This window comes from Anguilla anguilla, chromosome 17, assembly GCF_013347855.1.
Source record: "Anguilla anguilla isolate fAngAng1 chromosome 17, fAngAng1.pri, whole genome shotgun sequence".
NCBI lineage: Eukaryota > Metazoa > Chordata > Actinopteri > Anguilliformes > Anguillidae > Anguilla > Anguilla anguilla.
The window spans coordinates 10,622,531-10,647,694 of record NC_049217.1 but is presented as its reverse complement, the minus strand read 5'-3'; the positions used below and the strand labels follow the sequence as shown (position 1 = coordinate 10,647,694).

Here is a 25,164-nt window from a genome sequence, read left to right as displayed (position 1 = left end):
GAAGAGCGCGACCGCCATTTTGAGTTTTACCTCAAACAGAACATCACAAACCGAGGGAGAGGGTGAGAGGCTGGCTGAGACCGGGTTAAAAAAAAAAAAGAATTTGCGCATCGACTAAGCTTTTTTAAATACGACCAGCAACATTAGCTGTTTGCATGAACGAATGCGGCGGTTTCGTGTTTAAAGATAACGGGGAAAGACTCGGGCATCTCAATCACCTTAAACTTCTAAATTACTGCGATTCCAAATTAGAAGCGGGTTTGAATGGATAGCCTTTTTCTTCGTTTTCCCCCAGAAGAGGGACAATCAGAGGAGCATACGGACTGGGAATATTGCAGGGGGGGTTGTATTTAAGTTTGGTATTGTATCTTGTGATTTGCTGAATTAAAAAATACAGTTTTAGTTAATGATAGAGCTAGCGTTAGCTGGCTGTACACTGTTTTTCTCCGGCTGCAGGTCGTGGTGTGACTGACTGGTATTTCTCTTACCTCGCCTGCTGCCCCATATTTCCTGGGGTAAAGTACGGATTGATTTTTCACAATTGGCATCCCGGTTTTGGAGCCGTAGTCATCCACTATCGTTAGCGAGTTGTAGCCCCCTCAAGGCGCCGAGATTGGGCGAATAGCGAGCAAATACGTGCGCGTTTCTCTGCCTGCTCCCCCTCCGACTTTCCTCCCTCAATCCCCGGCGCTGACAGCTGAAAAAGCCGAGGTCGTTTTAGAGCAGGCCCAGCCGCTAAGGCTCGACCTGTGTTCTCCACCTCCGCATTCCCAATCCCCACATCAGCCTCCCCGGCCTCGGCTCCCCACGGAACCCACGTCGGAAAAGGTCGAGGGGACCCAAGACTACAGGCATCAACACAACCCGTTAGCTGCCAACATGAACAATCACCATCACACCCAGCAACAGCAGCAGAAAGCCGGCGAGCAGCAACTTAGCGAGCCCGAGGATATGGAGATGGAAGGTAAGCAAAGGCCGCTTGCATGATGGTGGGTAGTTGGCTAACACAGAACCCAGGTCCGAAATGTTGACGTTCTGTAGCTAAATCAATTTACAACTGACCTTGCAGTCGCATGTTTATTTCTTGCTACCAGACGTGGCTAGTTAGCGTTAGCTAGCTAACTGATGTTAGCGAGTTGCGGTGAATGGTTATCAATGTAAAATTAGCCTGTGCTAATATAGCCATCATGGGTCAGGTCGCACGCGTTCATTGATGCCGACATTGCGATTTTCCCTCAATTTGGTGGTAAGTTTGTTAACTAGCTAAGCAAGTATTTGTACAAATATGTAGCTAGGAATATGGCTAGATCCGTATATTAAACAATTCGCTAATTGGCTATCTAGAAGTACAGATATTCTTATTTAGAGTAGCTTGCTAACAGCTATTGGTTAGCAAGCTATCTAACTTATTCAGCCCAAGCGGATTCAGCTAGATTTTGTACATTTGTGTGCATAAGTAGATACAACTCCATTGCTAAACCGTTGCGAACATCTTACAAAACCATTACCAGTTGAAATGATAACGTTTACGAAACGAGGCATACGTAGTCTAGGCTAACTAATCGTTGCTCAGCATACTGATCGAGTAACGCAGATAATCGTTCTATTTCTGTGACAGTTAATTCTGCAACCCGAAGGTAATTTGGATATTTTGGTTCTGTGAGTCAATTGCCAGTAGCTAACGTTATAGATGGCGGTGCATACTTGTTAAACTAGGTTATCTGTACTGAGTGAAACGGAGAATATTATTTGATGCATATATTATGTGGCTCGCGGTTGTACTAGTTAGCTGTTCAAAGGTGAAACTGCGGTTGTCAGCTAGCTAGCCAACGATAATAGATCTGCGATGTAGCTAACGTTACTTGTTTGTTTGTAAACAACGGTTAGTTATGGTTCTAAACGCCCAGCTATGTGCAGACAACGGTAAACTTTATATACTGTTTAATACTAGTTATAACTCAATGGACAATATTTGATAAGTAAGGCTAAAATGCGAAGTTATCAAGTGAGACTGGGTGACTAGCTAGCTGTTATTTACAGGCCCAGTGGATTACCAAAGCTACGTGAGCTAGCCACACAGGGGGGAGTGTACAGCCATTCCGCTCCAAGATGGTGGACTATATTTTGCAACAATCAATTTTTAAGGCCTCTCTGTTATATTGTTCCGATAGCCAACGTCCGGTTTTCAACAAAGGTTTTTCTGACAGTAGCCACACCAGATCAAATGGATATTGCTTGTCAGATAACTTGGTACGCAAATCCAAAAGATGAACATTTTATTCCCTCAGGTCGTTGCGTCAGTTTAACTAGCGGGCTAACCGCCTGCACAATATTCGGAATAATGTAAGCAAGAGAGAAATTAAATGTATGTTATTGTTAAGTTTAACGTAAAGCGATCTAGCGTGTAGGTGTAGTGTATCGTTAAGTGACGGTGCCGATTGATTTTTTTGGACAGTGTGGAATTGGCTAGCTAGATGGTTAGCACAGTTATGTGGCTAGCCAAGTCAGGCTTATGATGAGGCTGCGGCAAGGCCCGCATGTGGAGCTCGCACGGACACTGCGCGGGGATTTGCTGCTTCATTGTATAAAGAAACAACGCGTGGAGCTCGCCATTTTTAATTATCCAATTTTTTATTTTTGTGATATGCGTGTTCGCCAAAAGAGAGAGGCTGGGAAAAGATTTTGATATAGCTCAAATCCTGACGTAAAGTTTTTTTTAAAAATCAACGAGTGTTTTTGACTTGTGATTAGACTAGAGAGGAGGCATTGTCCATTTCGTGCAAGTCATCCAAGGCTTTTAAATGCAAACGCAGCTTGCTTGCTAGCTAATTTATTTATTGAGACGGGTCAGTTTTCAGGCCCACTGTATTGGATTGACTGGTAACTTTAAGCTAAAAGCTGTAAAGCCTTTGTGAAATAAATATACATTTTATTAATTAGTTGAATTTAAGTCACACTTGACTCTAGTTCTATGTTTATCGATTTATCCCACAATCACAAAGTATTTAAATCTAATTTCACAGTCTTAAAGTTTATGTAATTTTGTCAGATATTTCACCATAACATCGACTAAACGGAATATCAGTTCATTTCAGTGGGTCTGTTTAATAATTTAGTGTTTCCAGCTACGTCTGAGCTGACAGTTAAATGGAACACACCTGGAACAAAAAAAAAGACTTTAACAAAACAGAAAAATTAACTGATAATGTGAGGTATAGTGAATTTCAGGAGCTTCTCACAAAGTTGCACTGAATGTAGGTGGAGTTAACATTTATAAATGCATTTGACATTCACCAATAGTCCTTATGACCTGGTTAAAAATGGAATCTGTATGACCAGTGTCCTGAAACCTCTGCAGAAGTAAATAAATGGGTCCAGACAAGACAAAATGGTTGTCCAGGGCCCGGCCCCTCTCATTACCGCCTCCTCCTGGACTGTCCTGTCAGATGACATCTCATAACATGGCATCCACCTGCCACTCAACATTTCACATCTGAGCATCAGGACTTGGGTATTTTGACCTACTTTTGCAAAATACCTTGATGGTTTTTTGCCCGTGGATAAGCAGAATTGGTTCAGTGGAGTGAGGGGCTCAAAGCAGTGTTATGCTTTTGCCGCTGCATGTTGGAAAAGCGATAACAAGGGGCTTCAGAAAAAATAGTGGTGCTGGACAATGGCTGCTTTAATTATCCTGAAATTTTGAACAGATGAGCTTGTATCCTTTTGGAAATTTGGAAATAATTTAATTTTTACATAACCAGGAAATTCAAAAGTGATATAAAAATATATTTTCATCCAGATTGCGTGGACGCATTTTCATTAAATTTACACGCTAATATCAAACAAGAAATTGATCCAGCATACTACAGTGATCCCACAGTTTTCTGTGCGGGGAAAAGCACCAAAAGGAATCAGGACTTTAATGCATCCTATTTACATCCAGTCAACTTGACCACTGAAAATACAGTAAATAAATGTGACACTTTAGTGCTGAGAAGCCCTGTGCAGTCATCCAGGAACCATGCAGATGTTTTTGTGAAGTTATGGGACATCGAGCAGATGCAGGGAACTGCATCATTTTTGGCACTCCACGCGATTAGGATTGTCAAGAAGTCAGGAAGTTAGAACAAAGATGTCACCTAATCAAATCCCAAAACATCTTTGTGGGAGTGCTGTGTAGAGGCCCGGTTAGCTTGATACACTCTCCTCGCCGTGTAATCCTCTTGGTAAATATAGGTCAGTCTTCTCCATAGGGCTTCCCGCAGGTCAGGCCTGTAGAGCTGCTGCCCGTGACTATTTTAGCCATTAGAATGACTGTGATGACACCTGAAGAGTTTCGCAATAGACCAGAGGGGCGCGGGAGATTTTGCAACAGTTTGTTTATCTGGGCCCGTGCCTTAGAACGTGCTCCCCAAGGGAAGAGAGTGTCTTAAAGCATTCGATATGCAGCACGTTCTCCCGAATTATCAGTCCTGTCCCGTCCAGCAGTTGTGCGGTAAAACGGCAGATTCTATCCAGATTAGTTTTTGCATCAGATGACAATTGGGTGGACGCTGGCTTCGTTTGGAATGGCTGCGGATGAGCAGGCCAATCCGGGACGGATTTTGACAGCTGTGAAATTGTGCGTTCCCATTTCGGTGAGCCGTTCCTTAAAATCACATTGGCGGCATTGTTACTGCCACCACCGGACATCAGTGGTGCTCGTAGAGACACTTTTCTGTTAATCTAGGGCTAAAATTCAAAGTCACTGGGCAAGAATGGGTCTCTGGCCAAAATACCAATTATTATTATTTTTATTTTTTTTACCTCGTATCTAAACAAAAGTCCGATTTGAAATGTAACTGGCGAAGACTGGTAATGTTCAAAAACGAACCGTGAGGAAACGATACAAATTGCCCCAAAGAATCAGGATCTGTGAAAGTTGGCCGTGTCCACCCAGACACTTTCCCAGAGTTTTGTTCTTCGAAGAAGCGGCACTGTTACTGTAAATGTCAGTTTTTTTTTTTTAATTAATGCCTTTTGTTTCTCCAGCGGGTGACACAGATGATCCCCCGAGAATCACTCCAAATCCGGTCATCAACGGGAACCTGGCCATGGCCGACGGGCACAGCAACACAGAGGAGGACATGGAGGACGGTGGGGCTCTTTCCTCTCTCTGCATTTAAAATAAAGAGCCTCATAATTAACGTGCGGGAAGGGGGGCCGCTGTGGGGCTGAGTGACGTCACGCCCCCTGGGTCGGCGTTACGCCGGGGGGGGGGGTCATCTCTGTGACCGTCTCACCTCCAGGTTGACCACAGCTTGAACCCTGTGCAACACGGTTCTGTTGATGGCAGAGACTACTTCAAAATACTTGTGTTCATGTCAAATTAACTTTTAGCATATTTGATTTGATATGTGTTTAACACTTGTTTTTGTAGTAGGTATTGTGTCTTTACTCCATTGTGTAAAAAAATTTTTAAAAAATAAATTTCCTAGTACGAAGTGTTCTATAAATAACATGTATTACAATTATTGTCCCACTGTTCACTGTACCCTGCTGACAGTGGCCACAGTGGCAGTAATTGCCGTGCAGTGATGCCAGTGGGTGTAGGAGGTTCAAAGGCCCTCCGGTCCGGTCTGACGGTGGGTTCTTTACGCTTTGCAGACACCAGCTGGCGGTCGGAGGCCACGTTCCGCTTCGTGGTGGAGCGCTTCAGCCGGCTGGGCGAGTCGGTGCTCAGCCCCTCCTGCTTCGTGCGCAACCTGCCCTGGAAGATCATGGTGATGCCGCGCTTCTACCCCGACCGGCCCCACCAGAAGAGCGTGGGCTTCTTCCTGCAGTGCAACGCCGAGTCCGACTCCACGTGAGCGCCACGCCCTGCCGTGCCAACCTCCCCCAAACCCGGGTCGCCCCCATACAGAGGGGCTGGTAGTGGACATGAAGTGGTTATATCAAAAACCTTTAGATATTTTAGATAGTCTGGATGAGGGCTTCTTTTAAACGGATAAAATCAGTAGTAACATATGCATTAAAGTGAAATGGAATACTTTTGCTTGAGTCTCCCATCTGGATTCTGTCTTCATATGTTTGTAAATGCAGTTAAGGGGTGGGGCTTGTGGAATTGTTTGTAAATGATGCATTAGTACTCAATATGAACTGCTACCCAGGTGTAACTAATAAGTATAGCACTCTAGATAAGGGTGTCTGCCAAGCAAATAAATAATGTTATGTTTGTGACTTTATAGTGCTGTAAATGGCCTTCTGTGTAGCTGAGCCTTTTAAGGTTCCCAGTTGGCAACGCCTCCTCTGGTCTCCACAGGTCATGGTCTTGCCACGCCCAGGCGATGCTGAAAATCATCAACTACAAAGACGACGAGAAGTCTTTCAGTCGCAGGATAAGCCACCTTTTCTTCCACAAGGAGAACGACTGGGGCTTCTCCAACTTCATGTCCTGGAGCGTGAGTCGCCAGCTCCTCACTCTTAACGAGCCGATTTAGCGCCGGGTTTCACGATGGCCGTTTGGGTTAGCTCAGGATAGGGAGACGAGCTCGGCCAACCGGAAAGAAGGTTACAGATTCAAATCTCAGCGGCCACACTGAAACGGCGCCCCGCGGCGTTCGACCTGAAAAGCTCAGGTTTACGTGGAGCTGCACACATCTGTAAATTGTAGAAAATGCAAAGCTTTGTAAGTCATCGTGGTTACACTTGGCCACACTGTTTGATGGGCCCCTGTGCAGTGCAAGCATTTTTAATTGTAATGATTTCATTTTAACGGTTCAGGATTGGCTGCTGTAAATCTGTGTCTGAGCCAATCAGAGATCTATTAAAAAACAGGTCTACGGTACTGCTCTGCACACTGGCTTTCCAAGCTTCCACACTTCTCAGGTCCTCAGATTTAGGACAGCTACATCAATCATTTTTGTTTTTTTTTTTGCTGTTGGAGAGTCTTGAGGCAGTATTTGTTTATATGTCTGTATTTATTTTTAAATGGCTTTATCGATGGTCTTCAACGCTCAGGAAATGGTCTTCTGTACAGTTTTTATGGGTCGTAGAATTTTGGAAAACGGGATCTTGAAAGTACTTGAAGTGACCTTGAATCGGTGCCGTCGGCTGACCTGGCTTTTGCTTTGGCGGTGTTTTTCAGGACGTGACCGACCCAGAAAGGGGGTTTATCGAAGACGATAAGGTGTCCTTCGAGGTGTACGTCCAGGCCGACGCCCCACACGGCGTAGCGTAAGTGCTGTTTTCGCTCTTCCGTTTTGGGATTCAGGACTGGCGCGGGTTTTCATTCCCGTCGCATGCTGCTTCCTGAAGACGTCGCTCGGGCTGCTGGGTTGCTCGTCCTGTTCAGGCACTTTTTCAGCGTGTGGATGGGCCCCACGGTCTTTGGAGACTGTAGAGCACAAACACAATTGGGACTTCCAGATTTGGGTACACTTAAAAAAAATAAAAAAAAAATTTTTTTAAATCTAATGTGCACCAGATTTTTCTGATGTAACATTATTTGTCTTATAATGTAATGTGTTTGTGCGGATCCAGCCGCTTGCTGTCCTTGGCAGTCTTGTTTGTAATCTGTGTCTCAGGTCAGGCGGTGTTTTTAAAGCCGTCAGTCTTACTGTTGGATATGTTGTCCCGCTGCGGTGCCGTGTGATCGTTGCTAATGCTTGCGGGATGGATTCCAGTGTGACCCTGTTGTGGTTTACAGGTGGGACTCGAAGAAACACACTGGCTATGTTGGTTTGAAAAACCAAGGGGCCACGTGCTACATGAACAGCTTGTTACAGACCCTGTTCTTCACAAACCAGCTTCGTCGGGTGAGTGCGCGAGCACGCGGGCCATTAGCCGCAGTTCGGCCATCTTTGTGTTTGTGAAATTAGGTGGCGAGTCCCAGGGCAGGCCGAGCACCACGTGATTATGAAACGACACTGCTCTCTTGTAGTATTTCTCTCTCGCTCCCCCCCCCCCCCTCTGTCTTTCTCCCCCTCTGTCTTTTTCTTTCTCTCTTTTTCGCTCTTCCTGGCTTCTTGTTTGTCTATCTCTCTCTCTCGAATTCAAATTTCAAAGTTCTTTATTGGCATGGCAAATATAGGCACTTGTGTTGCCGAAGCAGAGGCTACAGAATACAGCCGTGCCCAGTATGAATGCTGTGTCTGTCTCTCTCTCACAGGCGGTGTATATGATGCCCACAGAGGGGGATGACTCCTCTAAAAGCGTGCCCCTGGCCCTGCAGAGGGTGTTCTACGAGCTCCAGCACAGCGACAAGCCCGTGGGGACCAAGAAGCTCACAAAGTCCTTCGGGTACGCTTCTTCTTCACTGCCAAAAGAAAAAAAAAAAAACGTGCCTCCCCATCGCCGCACTTCCAGGGGCATTTTCACTCTGCTCCTGGCTGCGTGCGGCCGGCGAAAGACCGAGAGGGCTCATTCCATTCGGACTCTTCCTGAACGGAACCGAGTGTTTTCCTCAGGCCGCTCGCTCGCTCATTTGGCTGAGTCAGCGTTCTGCGGTCCCAGGACGGGCCCCGCGCGGGGTCTCAGATCGAGTGCTCCGTAGGGCCACACGGCCGTTGGCTTCGCCCGGGGTACGGGAGCGTCTGGTCCGTTAGGGGTCTCTCTCCCAAAATCGGCAGTGGGGCTCACACACGCACACGGCTGCAAATAGTTCACTGGTCATTCCAAATTCGGGTGGGAATTGGACATGTTCAAACACGCGTCGGGCACCAAATTATTAAATCGATACATGGATCGATAGGTCGACAGACAGCCAGTCTGACTGGGTACTTTACCCCAAAACAAAATGATTCAATTGGGTTTCTGCTGTGACCCCTGTGAAACTGTGTTTTATGTTCAAACACTCTTCTTTTTAAAGGTGGGAAACACTAGACAGCTTCATGCAGCATGATGTGCAAGAACTCTGCAGGGTGGTGAGTATTCACGTTGTGTTTGTGTGGACGTGTATTTTACACATACACATATTACGAACATACATCCATAAATGCATATCTGCCAATAGATAATAGTCTGTATTTCTGCTTGTATATTTTATGATCTTTCTCTCGTAGCTTCTCGACAACGTGGAAAACAAGATGAAAGGGACGTGTGTGGAGGGCACCATCCCAAAACTCTTCCGGGGGAAGATGGTGGTAAGTCCCAGACTTTGGATTCAGTGTCCTGTTTTCATTGTTGGCTTTTGTTCTTTTTTGTGTGGTTTGTGTGTGTGTGTGTGTGTGTGTGTGTGTGTGTGTTTTGGTTCTGTTTCCTCCCGAGTTGTTTCTATTAAGTTGTGATCATTTTTTTTATTTCCGTGCAGTCCTACATCCAGTGTAAACATGTCGACTATAGATCTGAGCGAATAGAAGATTACTACGACATCCAGCTCAGCATTAAAGGAAAGAAAAACAGTAAGTACCTTTCCTCTCCTTCCCCCTCTCCCTGGTTCCCGCGTTCCCAGCCTCGCCTGCTCGAGGCCACAGGCCGGTCCCGTGGTGCTTCCCGACCGACGGGTTTCCACGGCACCGTCTGATTTACCTACAGCTTTTTTTTTTCTTTTGTATTTCTTAAATTCCGACACCAGCACGAATCATCCTTCTGAATGCAAAGCGTCAGATTGCAACGATTCTAATTTGATTATGACTGCGAGCGCCTCAGAGTTCTGTTCTCATTTTGAGAAACAGTTTCGAAGCATGTGTGGTTAAACCAGTTTGCCTGTCCTCCTCATTTCTTGTCGACATTTAAGTACAGCCCTCAACAGCTCTTCCACAAACATCTCCCATTCAAATTCATCCCTGGTTTTTGGCAGTGAAAGCACAATTTTTATTTTAATACACTTCTGCCTTTCGATTTACGAAAAAGCAGCAAATTCATAGGTTTTTTAGAGCCATCTGATGCAGAGCCCTGTATTCTTGAAAAGCTATACCCCCAATGTTACAATTTTGGCGAAGCTCAGTGCTGTAATTGTTTGTCCATTCTGTGCTATATTTCTGGGAACTTTAGATTTTAACTTCTGTAGTTTAAGGTGTTTAATGAGCGTAGGGGTTGATTATCTAGGGAGTGTATAGGCTGTGCTGCGGCTCTGTGACCCGCCTCCTTCTCGTGAGTTAACGGCTGTGTCCTCTCTGCAGTTTTTGAGTCTTTCAAAGACTACGTGGCGGTGGAGCAGCTCGACGGAGACAACAAGTACGACGCCGGAGAGCACGGCCTGCAGGTGAGGGCTCCCCCCGAGCTGCGCCACCCGCAGTTCCACAGAACGCCTGTAGATGGAGCCCCACGGGGCGGCATCACTTCTGACAGTTTTGCATCGGAACGATGGAGGCACTCCTTATTTAAAAAAAATCTTTATTAGAACGTTTCTTAAAGGGTTTGTGTATCGCGGTCTCCTTTTCGGGCAGGAAGCGGAGAAGGGCGTGAAGTTCCTGACGTTCCCCCCCATCCTGCACCTGCAGCTGATGAGGTTCATGTACGACCCCCAGACAGACCAAAACATCAAGATCAACGACAGGTGAGCCCATTTTGCACCAGGGTCAGCTCCATGTCGAGAAAGCGTAGATGGTCGACGGGTTAAGTTTCTGCCTACGTCTGCGTGGTTACAGTTCACAGATTTGCCTTGTTATGATGTGTTTCGCGTGAAGGTTGATTCGATGAAGTTTGTCTGTAAAAATGGTGCGCACTTCCGGTCCTGTGGAGGGTGTATTTCCTTTCCTCCATCCTCTTCATAACTCTTAATTAAGCAATTACATCAGTTAGTGAGAAATAGGGGCTCGTTTGGATGGAGCCCAACCCTGACCCATGAGAGACCTATCAGTCTGCAGTCCTTCAGGAGCAGATAGAACAGTAGTACTGCGTTATGTTGTAATGCTGAAGAATCCAGCAGCAGTCAGACAGACAGTCACTGGCTGTCTCATAACCCATAAATATCAGTTTGTTGTCATCGACAAACTGTACTTTTTGTCATCCTGGTGTTGGGAGAGCCATGAGATCTGTTGTTTGTTTTTTGGGGGGGGGGGGTTTTAAACCTGCTGAGGGGAGTGAACTGTGTAATCAGCTGCTGTAGCTGACCAATCAATTGCAGAGTAAATATGAAAACAAGCCGGTTCTCTTACTTCCCTGGCCCAGGGTTGGGTACGCCTGACCCAACGCGATCGCTAGCAGCCCTCAGTAGGTTTGGTATAGCATCAGCTAGCGGCCCTTTGCCAGCAGGTCAGTCCAAACGGCACCGTGTGTGAGAGAGAGCCTTTTTCACCCCCCCCCCCCCCAGATTTGAGTTTCCCGAGCAGTTGCCTCTGGACGAGTTTCTGCAGAAGCCGGACATAAAGGACCCGGCGAACTACATCCTGCACGCCGTGCTGGTGCACAGCGGCGACAACCACGGCGGTCACTACGTCGTCTATCTCAACCCCAAAGGAGACGGCAAAGTGAGTGTCAAGGAGCCAATAGTGAGAAAACCTTTACTACTTTTTGGGGTGGAGGGGGGAGGGGGGAGGGGGGAGGGGGGGAGGGGGGTGGGTGGGTGGGTGCTGAATTGGGGCTTGCTTGCGTCTTGCTCGTTTCTTCATCGCCCTGTCCTTGTCCACTGGCCCATGGAGATGAGACGATCCAAGGAGACATGCAATAGCACGATACTTTCGCAATGCAGTCTGTACCAAGCTTTCCAGGGAATGGATCGCAGTGTGTGTTTGTTTTGTGGGACCCCTCTAAAAAAAAAAAAAAGCAGTTTGAGTTAATACTCCATGCCAGGTGAATAAAATGTATTTGTAGACTGAAATTGAACTGGATTTATTTAATGTGTGAAAATTGGGATGGTCTTGGCTGTGCAAAAACAAAAAATGGAAAGGCCAGTTAGAAGAGATGTCAAATGCCTAAATCAGACCACTGGAAATGATTTGGGGTAAATTATGGAACCAGGACTGTGCAGTGGAACTGATTTGCTCGCAGTTGCAACTAAAAGCATGCTGTACAAATGCACGTGTAAATGTAAACGCATTCATACAACAACAGCGAAATTACTGCTGTCTTCATGGAAAATTTCCATTTGGAATTTACTCTAAATCAGCGTTGCTTATAGATGCAGTGCTGCTCATGGTTTGCACTTAAAATGTACATTCATGCTTGTCTTGATTGGACACTTATCAGAGCAGTTTCAAGGGAAATGTATTTCTGACTTCCATGTCCAATTAGAATACAACTTTAAAAAAAATAAAAATAAAAAAGTGCAACTGTCTAAGTTGTCACTGTTTTTCACCCCACTGTACAGCCACTGCAACTGCAGAGAGAGCTTTTTTCTTTACTGAAGATTTCAGATGATATGATACATGAAAGAGAGATGAAATTTCAATTTCCAGATGGAAATATGATGCTCTGTATGCATGAAACTGAAATGTCATACATTTTAAAGAGTGAAGATCATTATTTTTTTCCAGCCTGACCCAGTGATTCTCAAATTGCGATGCAGACAATTTTAGGTCCTGAGGATTGTGACTCATGGTATCTTTGGATGTCGTCTCATCTCCACAAGCCCAGGGTCCCCTGCAGCTCTTCTGTTCGCTCCTGTCCTTCTCCTGTCTTGCTTATTTATTTCCTGTCCCTGTTTTAGCTTTGCTTCGCTGTTCATTGTGGAATCTACGCTGTTTAGCATAGTTTTCACCCTTATTCCCCTATACCTTGGGCAAACTTTTCTGTTCCTCTAGCATCTTGTGTTTGATTGGCACAACGGTAGTGAAAGAAGATGACCAATCTGCAGTTGTGTGATGGACCTATTTCATAAGATGGCGACCTAGACCAGGTGTTGGGTTAACTTTCTTCCAGTGCTGGAAGCTGATGAGTTTCAGGGTGTCGACAAGGGCTACATATTTTTTGAGCTATTCATTTTTCATTTTTGAAGATAGGCAAGCAGAGGAAAGGATAGCATTTGTAGCCTAGCTGGCTAACGGGGGAAAGTTGCTAACTACTGTATAGCTAACGACACAATCTCGACATTTCACAGTGCTTCTAATTCTGTTGTTTAACAAACGTATTACCAAACTATCTTGGTGACAAAGCAAAATGCTAGCTAATGTTATATTCGCATACCAGGAGGTGGGCAGAAGTTTTAACTCAGGCTCTGTCCAATATCATTTCGTCCTCTTTCTTCGCCTCTAAAAATCCATCCTAGCGGTAGCATTAATAATGATCATGTTTTCTTGTGAGTGAATCCTGTTATGGTTTTAAGCTTTTGTTTCATAATATGTGTACTAATTATTTGGAGTCAAAAGTTAGCTTTGCTTCGCTGGTACTTGGGCATATGTTTATTTGTAAGTATAGAAGAACAATGGTTTTATATTTTGTACTTGTTTCAGTCTGGCTAATTTAAAGAAAGCTGGTGTCAGGTTGTTCACTCAACCTCACTAAAACAAAATTAGTTTTGAGTATGATTGTTGTAAGAAAAGAACAAGATAAAACCTACGATCATCCATTATGCATGGTTATGTTACTTTCTTGGCCTAAAATGATTTTTTTTTTGTTGCATTTAATACTGTCATGAGTATTAGGCTATTTTAAAGCTCTCTCTGCGTTTTCCATGTGAATAAATAGATTTCCTTTGAAAGCAATTATTTGCCTTTTAAAAATGTATATATACATAGACTCTTGGTGGTGCTTGTTTTGTGGGGCTGCGTGCCTGCAGCGAGCTGCTATTGGACAAAAATGCTGCTCCTTTTTCCCTACAAACCCCTCCCCTTCATCTCTCCTAATAGCCCTTATCCACAACCTCTTTGGTGTTCGTCCTCAGGGAACAAATGAAAGGACATATAGGGTTGTTTCCTCTTGAGATGTAGCAGCGAGAAACACTCCAAGTGTCTTTTGCTTCTGAATTTGGCCATTTTGCGTGAAGAGCTAAGCGGAGCTAAGCTAGCGGAAGAAAGTTATCCCTACGTCTGGTTTACATACCCAGAAATGTGAAATGGACAGATTTGCTCGACTCCTAAAATTTTTACCCTTTGCCTGTATTCTAGTTTCTGCGTTACGTTCTTCTTTTTTCCATGATGTGTAATTGGCATTGTGGCTGTGATTTAAAATGAGTGAATGTATGCTTCTTACTGTAAAAAGGCTTATTCAAATGTCATTTATTTGTACATTGTCTTATTGATTTTGCATGCTTGCCATTGTATTGCATGGCACGTAGAATGATTGCTATTGCTGTCTGTGATGTGACCGTGCCAAGAATGATGATCATAGTAATAATGTGATGTAGTAATGATGATGTAATTGTAGATTAACACCACATACATTTCAGTATTGATTTCGGAAATGCTTCTGCTGTCTTAGAACTAGGTCTTAATGAAAGGAATGGCCAGTGAAAAGGTTATTGGGTTTTGTGTAACTCTGTCCCTCTCTCCCTCTTCTCTTCCCCCCCTTTCTGTTTCAGTGGTGCAAGTTTGATGACGACGTTGTGTCCAGGTGTACGAAAGAGGAAGCGATAGAACACAACTACGGTGGCCACGACGACGACCTGTCCGTGCGTCACTGCACAAACGCGTACATGCTGGTGTACATCCGGGAGTCCAAGCTAAGTAAGCATCCCTCGCGCGGCGGACCTACACAGTGGGGATCATGGTGAAAAGGGGGGGGAGGGGGGGAACGGGACATGAGGTTGTATATGGTGGGCTCGGCTGTTTTCAGTGCAGTTGTATATGGAAGGCAGTTTTCACTGCAGTTGTATATGGAAGGCAGTTTTCACTGCAGTTATGGTAGCCTGTTTTCAGTGCCTGTGCTAGTTTATGCTATGGTATTTTCATTCTGCAGGTGTCTATAGTATGCTGTTTTTAGCACAGGTGTCTTTGGTAGGGATGTTTCAGGTTGTGACTTTAATAACTGGCCTAAAAAATGCCACAGTAATCTGTTTTCACGGTATTGGTGAGAAATTCAGAATTCAGTGACCCAGTGTTGGCAACCGCTTAATATTTTTATAAAACCAAATAATTCTATGTCAAGATCAGCCATCTTCCATTGAGAACTGTTCAAAAAAACTTTGACCCCACAGAATGGAAACCAGGTCCCCCATGAATGGGAGTGAAGGAGGATGAATGGAAATGACGAAAGCAGTGGCAATGGCAAAACATAGAAAACGCATAATATAACTTATGTCACCATGAGTTTCAGTTTACTGCATGTTTAAAGGTGAACTGCTACTCAAACAATGGCATATTTGCTTCCATAGCATCAGATATCATTTCTTACATGAAGAACAAACAGGAACTTTTATGTATGAATCAAAAGTGATACCAGGATGCAGGGTATGATTCATTATTTTATTGGTGGCTACCTAGCCATCCAACCTATTCTTATTGGCTACCTTTTGTTTCTCAGTGTATTCAAGCCAGATGACATGAGAAATCCCCGATAGCCAGCCAAGTAGCTAATGGGATGTTAAGCTGGGAAACTAAGCTGGCATCTGGTCTTGAAGAGTATACTGGTCTTACTCGCCTTTGTCCCTTTGGCTAGTAAGGTTAAAAACTTAAATGCTATCAGCATACATGACAAAGTTGGTTTTTTTTTGTTTTAGTTTTTGTGTTGTAATATACTCATGTCAATACAAGTATATATTGCAGCTTGAAAGCGCAGTCATTGTAACTTTGCCAGTGGAAGGCAATCAGCTCACGTTAGCTGGCTAAGTAGCTGTGTTGTGGAACTGGCTAGCTAGCCGGGTAATTTGATAATATACTTAGCCTGACCCTGTTTTTTAACTAGCTAGCTTACTAAGGTGTGCGTAAGTGCTTCACAACAAATAAATGGTATACCACATTTATGGATTTGACCATCAAATCTGTTGTCAGCCACCTTCGTCCCAAGCTTTGTGGTAGTGTTTTACTGTGGGTTATAATGATTTGACTTTTTTTTACTGCAGGTGTCCATTATGGGGCATTTGTAGTGGGTGTATACTGTGGCGTGTTTTAATGTGGCTGTTTGTGGTAGCATGTTTTAATTGCGGGCGTTCTATGGTGTTCGGTGCTTTCAGGGTGGCTGTTTTCGGTAAGTCTGTTTTCAGTGCGGGGGTTCTATGGTGTTAGGTGCTTTCAGGGTGGCTGTTTTCGGTAAGTCTGTTTTCAGTGCGGGTTTTCATGGTGTTTCTTGTGCAGGTGAGGTGCTGCAGCCCGTCACAGACCTGGACATCCCGCAGCAGCTGGTGGAGCGGCTGCAGGAGGAGAAGCGGGTGGAGGCGCAGAAGAGGAAGGAGCGCCAGGAGGCGCACCTCTACATGCAAGTGCAGGTGAGCAAAGTTACAGGTACAGGTGAACTCGTTTTGGTATTGAGTATTGTGATACTAAACCTGGTATCTGTATTGAAGTCAAAAATCTGTTATCGTACCAATACTGTAATAGACCCTCCCATCTAGCTCAGTGCTTACAGTGCCTTGGTGAAGAACCAGGCACTAAATTCTAAGAATTCTGAACCTTCGCTGCATTTCCAGATTGTGACAGAAGACCAGTTCTGCGGTCACCAGGGCAACGACATGTATGACGAGGAGAAGGTGAAGTACACGGTGTTCAAGGTGCTGAAGAGCTCCACGCTGGCCGAGTTCGTCCAGAACCTGTCCCAGACCATGGTGAGTCCCGGCTCTCTCCCTCTCCAGAGCAGCCGTGCTGGCCTGCCCGTTTCAGAGGGGTTTAGACCGGCGGCCCTGGTGTACTCCGCCCAGACCCCTTCTTTACACAACGGGGTTAATTATTCTGCCTAGTGGACACGGTGCAGCCAAGCGCTGGAGACACTCAGCATTTCCCCATTCGGACTCTGCATGTTCTGGCTCATAATAAGTGACTGTAATGTGTGTAATGTGTAATGGAGTGCCTGAATGGAAGAAAAGCCCGGAAACTTCTCTGGTGCTTCAGGCCCGGGGGCTGCCTCCCCTCCGCTTTAGAGGTGTCTGACTGTCGTGTGCGTTGCCGTGCCGAACCCGCGAACGAGGCGCGGCGGAAAACGCATTGTTGCGGGCGCAGCCTCCATTTGGAAAGGGGTGGGGGTGGTGGTGGTGGTGGAGGGGGGTTGGGGGGGGTACTTAAAGGCCCCTGGGCCTGCGGAGCCGTCACTGGGCACGTTCTGTTCTGTTTAAAGAGCCCAGGTCTCAGGGGAGCCAAGCTAAATCAGTAGAGTGAAGTCAGTGGGTTAGCCGTGTGGGTTAATGAAGTGCCTGACCGCATACAGAGGGAGGGAGGGAGGGAGGGAGGGAAGGAGGGAGGGTGGGGAGAGGGTGAGGGGGAGAGGGGGAACGAGAGACTGCAGACACTGCAGTCCCTGCCCAACGCCGAGGAGCCGTTTCAGTTGCTGCTGTTATTCATAAGCTGATTGGCCTACTTGGATTATATTTCCTTGGGTCCTCTGCAATGTGTGTACAAGATGGGTTTCATGCGTGTGCACATATGCGCCCCTGTGTGTGTGTGTTTGTCTGTGGTGTGAGTGTGTGTATATCTGAGTGTGCGAGAGAGTGTGTGTGTGTGAGAGTGTGTGCGTGTGCGTGTGTGTGTTTGTCTGTGTGTGCGAGAGAGTTTGTCTGTGTGTGTGTGTGTGTGTGTGTGTGCGTGCGTGCGTGCGTGCGTGCGTGCGTGCGTGCGCGCGCGCATGAGAGTGCACAGTGTACTGTAAAGCCTGATTTGAATAGTGTGTTTGTGAATGAGTTTTATCTAGTTGTTGTATTGATTTGCTGCAGGGTTTCCCACAGGATCAGATCCGGCTGTGGCCCATGCAGGCCAGGAGTAATGGTACAAAGAGACCAGCCATGATGGACTATGAGGCTGACTGCAGCAAGTCTGTAAGTACGGGGCGCGAAGCTCCGCTTGGTCTGGCGCCCTCTAGCGGCTGCATGCAGTACAGCAAGCACGTGTCTCCGCATGCCGCCCATAATCCTCTTCTCCCCATAAACAGTAGATTAGCCACCGCGCTGTGTAGGTTAATCCTGTTCCCGCACTTTACTTTTATGGAATGTGCAAAGAAAAGACTTTTTGTTTGAATTGTTTGGCACGCTTGGGCCACTATGCGCTGGTCTCCGTCTAGCATTGTCTGTGGCAGTTTGCAATTGGACGAGCGTGAGTCTGAGGGGCGTGGCCACTGTTTGATTGTCACCGTTTCCCCCCCCCCCGCCAACAGATGATCGACTTGAGTGACAACGAAAACCCGTGGACAATATTTCTGGAAACGGTGGATCCGGAGATGGCGGCCAGCGGGGCAACGTTGCCCAAGTTCGACAAAGACCGTTAGTGTCCCGCGTTCCCTCTGCGCGATAAGCTGCCCTTTGTGTTTTTATATTTAAAAAATTTAACAGCATTCCTCTTTTAAACTGTCAAATTCTGTCTACTGTGTGTGATTTTTTCACTAACCACTTAAAGACCCAGACTGTCATGGCTTTCCCTGCTTGATTTTGAAAAGCACCGGAAGTACAGTTTGAAGTCACTGTGTACTGTTTTTGTAAGTGAACGCTGGGATTTCCCAGGAAGTTTAGTTTAAGTTCATGGGCGACCCTTCGACTCTTTTTGCTGTTGTAGAGGAGATGATTCAGCGTCTCTGTCGATGTCATCCTGTATCCATCAGCAGTTTTCTGTAGTATTTCCAGTATGGGTCTCTGATAATGCAGTACAATCCCGTTAGGCTGTATCACATCTTTATGCATTTATGTAAATGTGTGTTTGTATTACCAATCATGCCAGCCCTGAAAAATAATAGAATTTTGGCCCACAGGGTCCCTAACTGCAGAAATCTCATTTCCTGTCGTTTCAGATGATGTGATGCTGTTCTTGAAGATGTACGATCCCAAAACAAGAAGCTTAAATTATTGCGGACATATCTATACGCCTATATCCTGTAAAATACGTGAGTAATTGCCAGCTCTATTTTTCCGTCTCAGTTTGCTCATTTACTGGCTCGTTCTGGCGATGGACTTTTGTGACGTTGCGTTTTCCTTTGTAACAGGAGACTTGCTGCCGGTCATGTGTGAAAGAGCAGGGTTTCAGCAAGGAACTAGCCTTATCCTCTATGAGGTGCGTGTTGGGCCTTTTCTCGTCCGTTGCCATGCCGATCAGCTGAGTGTGCAGTCTGACTCAGACCCTTTCAGAATACATTCTCCCTCAGCCAATCAGCTGCTGCCTTGGCAGTGTTGTAGCTGGCAGACGGCACAGCAGGCTGGTTCTTTGAATAAATACTGCCTCTGCTTGATTTTTTCAGATTTTTCACACTTTTTGGACTTTGCATAGTCTTTCCAAAAATTGTTGCGGAGCACCAAATGATAGTCTTTCGCTGTTAAATATGGCTCACAGTAGAAGTGAGTAAAGCAGTGAAATGGTGTTTACTGAATTCTGTGAAACGATTCTTCATGGTCCTTGATACTGAAGGGAAATCCTCAAGCTTCTGTACAAAACTGATCTTAATTGAGCACTGTATATTCGTCTAATGTAGAAAATTTGACTGAATAAATGCTAAAAATTACTGCTGCATTATAGCCGTGCTAAAAAAGCAAGTCCTTTTAAACAGGCTACCCCAGGCTATCTAGTTTTGTATTTAATACAACTGTGCATATGTTAAAGTTATTTACGACTTAAGTAACTAAGTCGTAAATAACGAACAACAAAATTAAGTCAGCTGTCTTAATTTGGTTGATCTCTTATTTTGTGTGTTTCCTCGACTTCAGGAAGTTAAGCCGAATTTAACGGAGCGGATTCAAGACTACGACGTCTCCCTGGACAAGGCTCTGGACGAGCTGATGGACGGAGACATAATCGTCTTCCAGAAGTAAGCGCGCCTCCGTGCGCCGGGTCGCCGCGGCGAGCGAGGGCGCCGTGACATCACCGTGACATCACCGTGACATCACCGTGTGCTCTGTTTCAGGGACGACCCCGAGAACGACACCAGCGAGCTGCCGACCGCCAAGGACTACTTCAGAGACCTGTACCATCGCGTGGACGTCATCTTCTGCGACAAAACCATCCACAACGACCCCGGCTTCGTAGTCACCCTCTCCAACAGAATGAACTACTTCCAGGTGAGAGGCCACGGCCACTTCCTTTGAGCAGTTGACTGTTTTGCAGCTGGCATGTTTGTAGGGCTGGGATACCCTACGATCTGACCTAAGACCCCAAGTAGTATTGCCAGTGTTCACTGTTCTCTAACCAAGGGCCGATTTAGACCTGAGATGCCAGTTAGTGGGACATGTCTCATTCAGTGACATTTTTTTTTTTTTTTTCATAAATGAACCTTTATTTATACAGGGTTGGTTGACTGCGCACACATGCTCTTTTACAGCAACACTGTGTTAACGCCCCACCCCCCACAGTTACCCTAACCTGCATGTCTTTGGATTGGCATTCATCAGTCCATTAGCTGTCCGTTTGAAAGAGTCTCCAGGGCCAGATTTGGGATCGTAGGTGTAGAGGCATCGTAGGTGCGGGTGTACGCCCCGTCTCTGAGCCCTGGCCGTGTGTAAGCTTTGGTCGTGTTGTGTGCTGTCACGCAGGTGGCGAAGACTGTGGCACAGCGGCTAAACACCGACCCCATGCTCCTGCAGTTCTTCAAATCACAAGGGTACGTTCAGATAGAATAGCGTTGCGCTAGCTTGCGTGAGCGTGCGTGTGTGTGTGTGTGTGTGTGAGCGTGCGTGTGTGTGTGTGAGCGTGCGTGTGGGCTCGTGAGTGTGTGTGTGCGTGTGTGTGTGCGTGTGCGTGCGTGTGGGCTCGTGAGTGTGCGAGTGTCTGTGTGTGTGTGCATGTGTAATAAGGCTTTGTCATGCCTAGGTACAGAGACGGACCAGGCAACCCCCTCAGGCACAACTATGAAGGCACTCTCAGAGACCTGCTGCAGTTCTTCAAGCCCCGGCAGCCAAAGAAGCTCTACTACCAGCAGGTAAGAGAGGCCTCTCGCATCTCCACATTTAGATCATTCAGTCCCTCATAAAGTCTTACATGTGTACCAGCATGCCAGTGTACAGTAAAGAACTTAATGCATTTAATGCTCACTAAGCAGCAGGAGTTTTAGGCTTCTCCTCCATTAGTTTGTGTGAACTGATGGTAGCAGGAGCGGACTCGTGAACTGATTTATTCTGGACCTTCTCCTCCTGCAGCTGAAGATGAAGATCACCGACTTTGAGAACAGGAGGAGTTTCAAATCCATATGGCTCAACAGCCAGTTTCGGGAAGAGGTAAAAATCTAAATGAATAATAAAGGGATAAAAATGAACTCTCTGCTCAGTGTAGTTATGAGAATAATCTTAAATTTATTCTTGGTGTTTACTGACATTTTTTTTACTCTGAATCATTCCCAATATTGTGGGTTTGAACACACAGAGCTCTTTGTGTGTGTGTCTGTGTCTGTGTGTGTGTGTGTGTACACGTTCAGAACTATTGCTTGTCCTTTGCTGAAATCATGATAAAGGAATATGCGGTTAGATATTTGATTTTGGGGAACCTTTCATCTTTGAGTGACTTACGCACAGATCGCGTGTTCAGGTGGATGGGCTGTTGGGAGGCATTGTACTGGGATCATTGGGTCTGTTCAGCTGTAGCTGAGCAAATGGATATGGAGGGCTGTTACGGCAGGGAGACTGACGCAGGGGGAATATCTGGTGTTAGACAGCCGTGTTGTACATTAGCAGTGTTGCAGGCTCTGTAATGCTGTAACTGAACTGGCTGGGTGAATACCGAGCCGTGTGAACGTGTCTGTGTTGCGGTCATTCTGATTACCAAACGCCTGAAGGTAAACGTAGCGCGCTGTTGTCCACAGGAGATAACACTATACCCCGACAAGCACGGCTGCGTGGGAGACCTGCTGGAGGAATGTAAAAAGGCCGTGGAGCTGTCTGACAAAGGCTCAGAGAAGCTCAGGTAAGGGGGGTGGGGGTGTTGGGCTCAGAGAAGCTCAGGTGAGGGGGGTGGGGGTGTTGGGCCTTTATTCCCTACGGTAGACCTCCCACCAGGAGCTGGAATTCTGCTGGAGGAAATACGACGCCACTCTTCCATAAGAGAAAGATCAGTATTTTTACACGTGACCCAATGCATGCTGGGATTTTCTTTTAATGGCTCAGACGCTTCTCTGTGGTGTCAGTTGTCATATATAATTTTAGTGTTTCCATTTTGTACAGTCTGTAGGTATCCGTAGTTGCTTTTGCATTTGTGCGTGTCTGTAAACTACTATAACCCTCTGTTGAGGGTGCGTAGGGGAGGGGGGCGCCAAATTGCCACCCCCTCGAGCTGCAAGTACAAAAGAATAGCAGATCTGTCCTCACCAGCAAGCAGCTTGATTCAGCTGAATTGGACACGTGATGCTAGGACTTGGGCAGATGTCTTTAGATGTTTTTTTTTTGTTTGTTTTTTTGTCTGTGAAATCAGAAAAGTAAGCTCTCTCGCTCTCTCTCCCCCCAGGCTGTTAGAAATCGTTAGCTATAAAATAATCGGGGTTCACCAAGAGGACGAGCTGTTGGAGTGCCTGTCGCCTGCTGCAAGTCGCACCTTCAGGATAGAGGTGAGCCATTCCAGCCAGGGGCGGATAACCCCACCCCACCCCCCCAAAAAGTGCCTGTCCTGCTGGGAGGCGTGCAGGGTCTGGTGGGTTTTGGAACGAGCACCCCGCTGCAATCAGGACACCTGGGGGTCACGTTCCTCTCCCAACTTAAGCTAGCATCCTCTGGTATTTAAGCCTCTATGCGTTTGCCCTGTGTGTTACAGCCTGTATGTAAAGCCATGTAAATGTTAATCCATCAGTTAAAGCGGTGATCTCACCTGGTTACATGGGTCTGAGCTGTATTTTGAGTTTAAGGTTAGAATGGAAAAACCAGGATAGCTCTTCCCGCTGCACTGTGAACACCGCGCTGCTCGGCTACCAAGCGGATGGTGAAACCAGAGGGTTTTAACCTGTTCGGTATTGGGTCTGTGTTATTGTGTTTTACCTGTGCCTTCTCCCTGCGCTGTAGGAAATCCCTCTGGACCAGGTGGACCTGGACAAGGACAGCGAGATGCTGATCCCCGTCGCGCACTTCCACAAGGAAGTCTTCGGAACTTTCGGGATCCCCTTCCTGCTGAAGATCCGACAGGTGCGTGCCCGCCCCAGAGATCCTGGTGGTCCTGTGCTGGAGACTCTGGTTTGTTGGTGAATGACGAGGTGAACAGGGCTGAGCAGCCCGCTATCCTCGCTATGTGTCCTTAAGTTCTTGTGTGTAAATTCACCGGGTCCTTCATTTGTTCGGCCACGAGAGAACTTTTGATCAGAATACGAACACCGTCTTCAGCTCTCATTCATGATAATATCTGAAATGTCGAGTATGTTCTGGGTAATGAAGTCAAATCTCTTTAAAGTCAGAGTCGTGTGCCTAAATTCCAGAAGGTGTCCCTGTTCACCACTTTAAAGCAGGCTCCACAGCAGTTTGTAGACTTTCTGCAACTTCCTGTTTCCTCCTGTAGGGCGAACCCTTCAGGGAGGTCATGAGAAGAATCCAGACGATGCTTGACATCCAGGAGAAGGAGTTTGAAAAGGTTAAGACCCGATTACCTTCTTCCTTTGCTGAACTTGCCTGAGCCAGCTGACTTGCTTTACCTTCACGGTTAACGTCTGATATAAGTAGCTGCTTGAAGCGCAATGTAGAGCTTTCAGTGTTTTTGATCATGAACTCCAGCCGTATATGAAATGTTCTTTAAGTGGCTGGTGGTAAAGGCAAGGTGTGTATAGCAAGGCACTTTCTTTAGCAGGGTTCCCACTTGTCCTGGAAAACCATGAAAACCTGTAAATTTATCGACTAGTTTTTTAGTCATGGAAAACACCTGGAAAATGAGAAAATTTACAAAATGTCCTGGAAATATTTGTGAGGTCCTGGAAAATTGTAGGCTAGGCTATAAGTCAAGCTATTAAACAGTATATTTAGGGCTGAGATTGCACATTTTTCTGTATTTTTTCTGTCTTCCTCTCCGCTTTTCTCATTTTTATTAGCTGCTTGAGATTACACGGCAGCACAAAGTTTTGAATGGTTATGGTACTTGCACATTACCCCCCCCCCTTCTCGGTCCAGCACCGGCTTTGGGCTACCATTGTCCATGTTTCATGTCTGTAAGTCTAAGTCATGGAAATTGTCCTTGAAAAGTCCTGGAAAATGATTTTCTAAAATGAGTGGGGAACCCTGTTTAGGTTTAAAGTTCCTTTTAGAACTACGATAGATGTGTTCACACATGTCTGTACAACAGTACTAATGACCTGGTTTGCAGTAAAATGCGTTTTTTGATACCTGTCCGTGATTTTATGGCAGTTTAAATGGGAGTTGAGCCCATTTAACTCTCTGTGAGGAATGATTTGCATTATTTGGCTGTAGTGCTTGCAATGACCAAAATCTATTGTGCAAACATAATTTAACTCCATGTAGGTCATGCATCTGGGGAGGCGCATACGTGCATGCATGTACAGAATTCCGATCGGCAGCGTAGAGCGAAAACTCTCCTTTGTTTCCCGGAGTCGGCAGCGACCGCATACCAAAACCACTCTTCCTGCGCCAGCCCCGACTGGTCGAGCAGGAACCTCTGCTTTGTTTGTGTTTACTCGCTCCTTCATTTGATCGTTTTGGTTATCTTTAACCCGCTGTAGTTCAAGTTTGCCATCGTGATGATGGGTCGGCATCAGTACATCAACGAAGAAGAATATGAAGTGAATCTGAAAGACTTCGAGCCACAGCCAGGTAAGCTGCCATTTTTCGGGTTTTTATCTCCGAAGAGAATTTAAATCAAAATCATAGCCACCCCACTTCATGTTACTTTTGAAGGTTTTACTTTTTTTTTTGTCATTGATAACGTGTTTGTTTCCTTTTTTGTCCGCCCCCCCCCCCAGGTAACATGTCCCACCCTAGGCCTTGGTTGGGGCTGGATCATTTCAACAAGGCCCCCAAGAGAGGGCGCTACACGTACCTGGAGAAAGCCATCAAGATCCACAACTGACGCTCTCCGGAGAACCCTAAGCGACCCATCACTAAAGACTTTAACCAAACCCCCCGTGTGCCCCGCTTCTAACTCCGCTGAGCCCAGAGGCGCACTGCGAATGAAGAGCAAAAGGGTTTGCTGCTCATCCTTCTTTCTTTAGGGTTTCCTTTTGTTTTGTTTTTTTTTTGTTTGTTTTTCTCCTTTAAGTTTCGGGGGCTGTTCAGTTTGGCTTAACTATAGACTGCCTACTTCGGGTCCGAAGAATGAAATGGGATTTTAAAAACAC

The 25,164-nt window shown here is 46.0% G+C and overlaps 1 protein-coding gene across 7 annotated transcripts; it reads left to right on the top strand.

Annotated features, from left to right (window-relative positions):
- usp7 (ubiquitin specific peptidase 7 (herpes virus-associated)) lies at positions 1-25,164 on the top strand. Of its 7 annotated transcripts, none has more exons than XM_035397988.1 (31): positions 1-964; positions 5,032-5,136; positions 5,647-5,845; positions 6,302-6,440; positions 7,127-7,215; positions 7,688-7,796; positions 8,150-8,280; positions 8,849-8,903; positions 9,042-9,122; positions 9,290-9,380; positions 10,101-10,183; positions 10,368-10,477; positions 11,234-11,390; positions 14,378-14,522; positions 16,089-16,219; positions 16,421-16,555; positions 17,654-17,755; positions 18,091-18,196; positions 18,718-18,810; positions 18,910-18,977; positions 19,625-19,725; positions 19,822-19,975; positions 20,447-20,514; positions 20,724-20,832; positions 21,050-21,127; positions 21,709-21,809; positions 22,347-22,446; positions 22,895-23,014; positions 23,382-23,453; positions 24,550-24,640; positions 24,790-25,070. In XM_035397988.1, exons 1-31 carry the CDS (start codon positions 880-882, stop codon positions 24,894-24,896), a joined length of 3,315 nt encoding a protein of 1,104 aa, XP_035253879.1. In that variant the 5' UTR covers positions 1-879; the 3' UTR covers positions 24,897-25,070. The 7 variants fall into 7 exon arrangements, with proteins under 7 accessions (XP_035253879.1, XP_035253878.1, XP_035253877.1 ...); XM_035397987.1 differs by having other exon boundaries at positions 11,234-11,411; positions 17,666-17,755; XM_035397986.1 differs by having other exon boundaries at positions 11,234-11,411; positions 20,730-20,832.

What these genes read in the sequence shown, in the direction of transcription:
- usp7 (XM_035397985.1), top strand. Translation starts at nt 880, where the DNA reads ATGAACAATCACCATCACACCCAGCAACAGCAGCAGAAAGCCGGCGAG. An exon ending in TGCAAGAACTCTGCAGGGTG is followed by an intron (nt 8,904 to 9,041) that starts GTGAGTATTCAC and finishes TTTCTCTCGTAG; the next exon opens with CTTCTCGACAACGTGGAAAA. An exon ending in CATCCGGGAGTCCAAGCTAA is followed by an intron (nt 14,523 to 16,088) that starts GTAAGCATCCCT and finishes TTTCTTGTGCAG; the next exon opens with GTGAGGTGCTGCAGCCCGTC.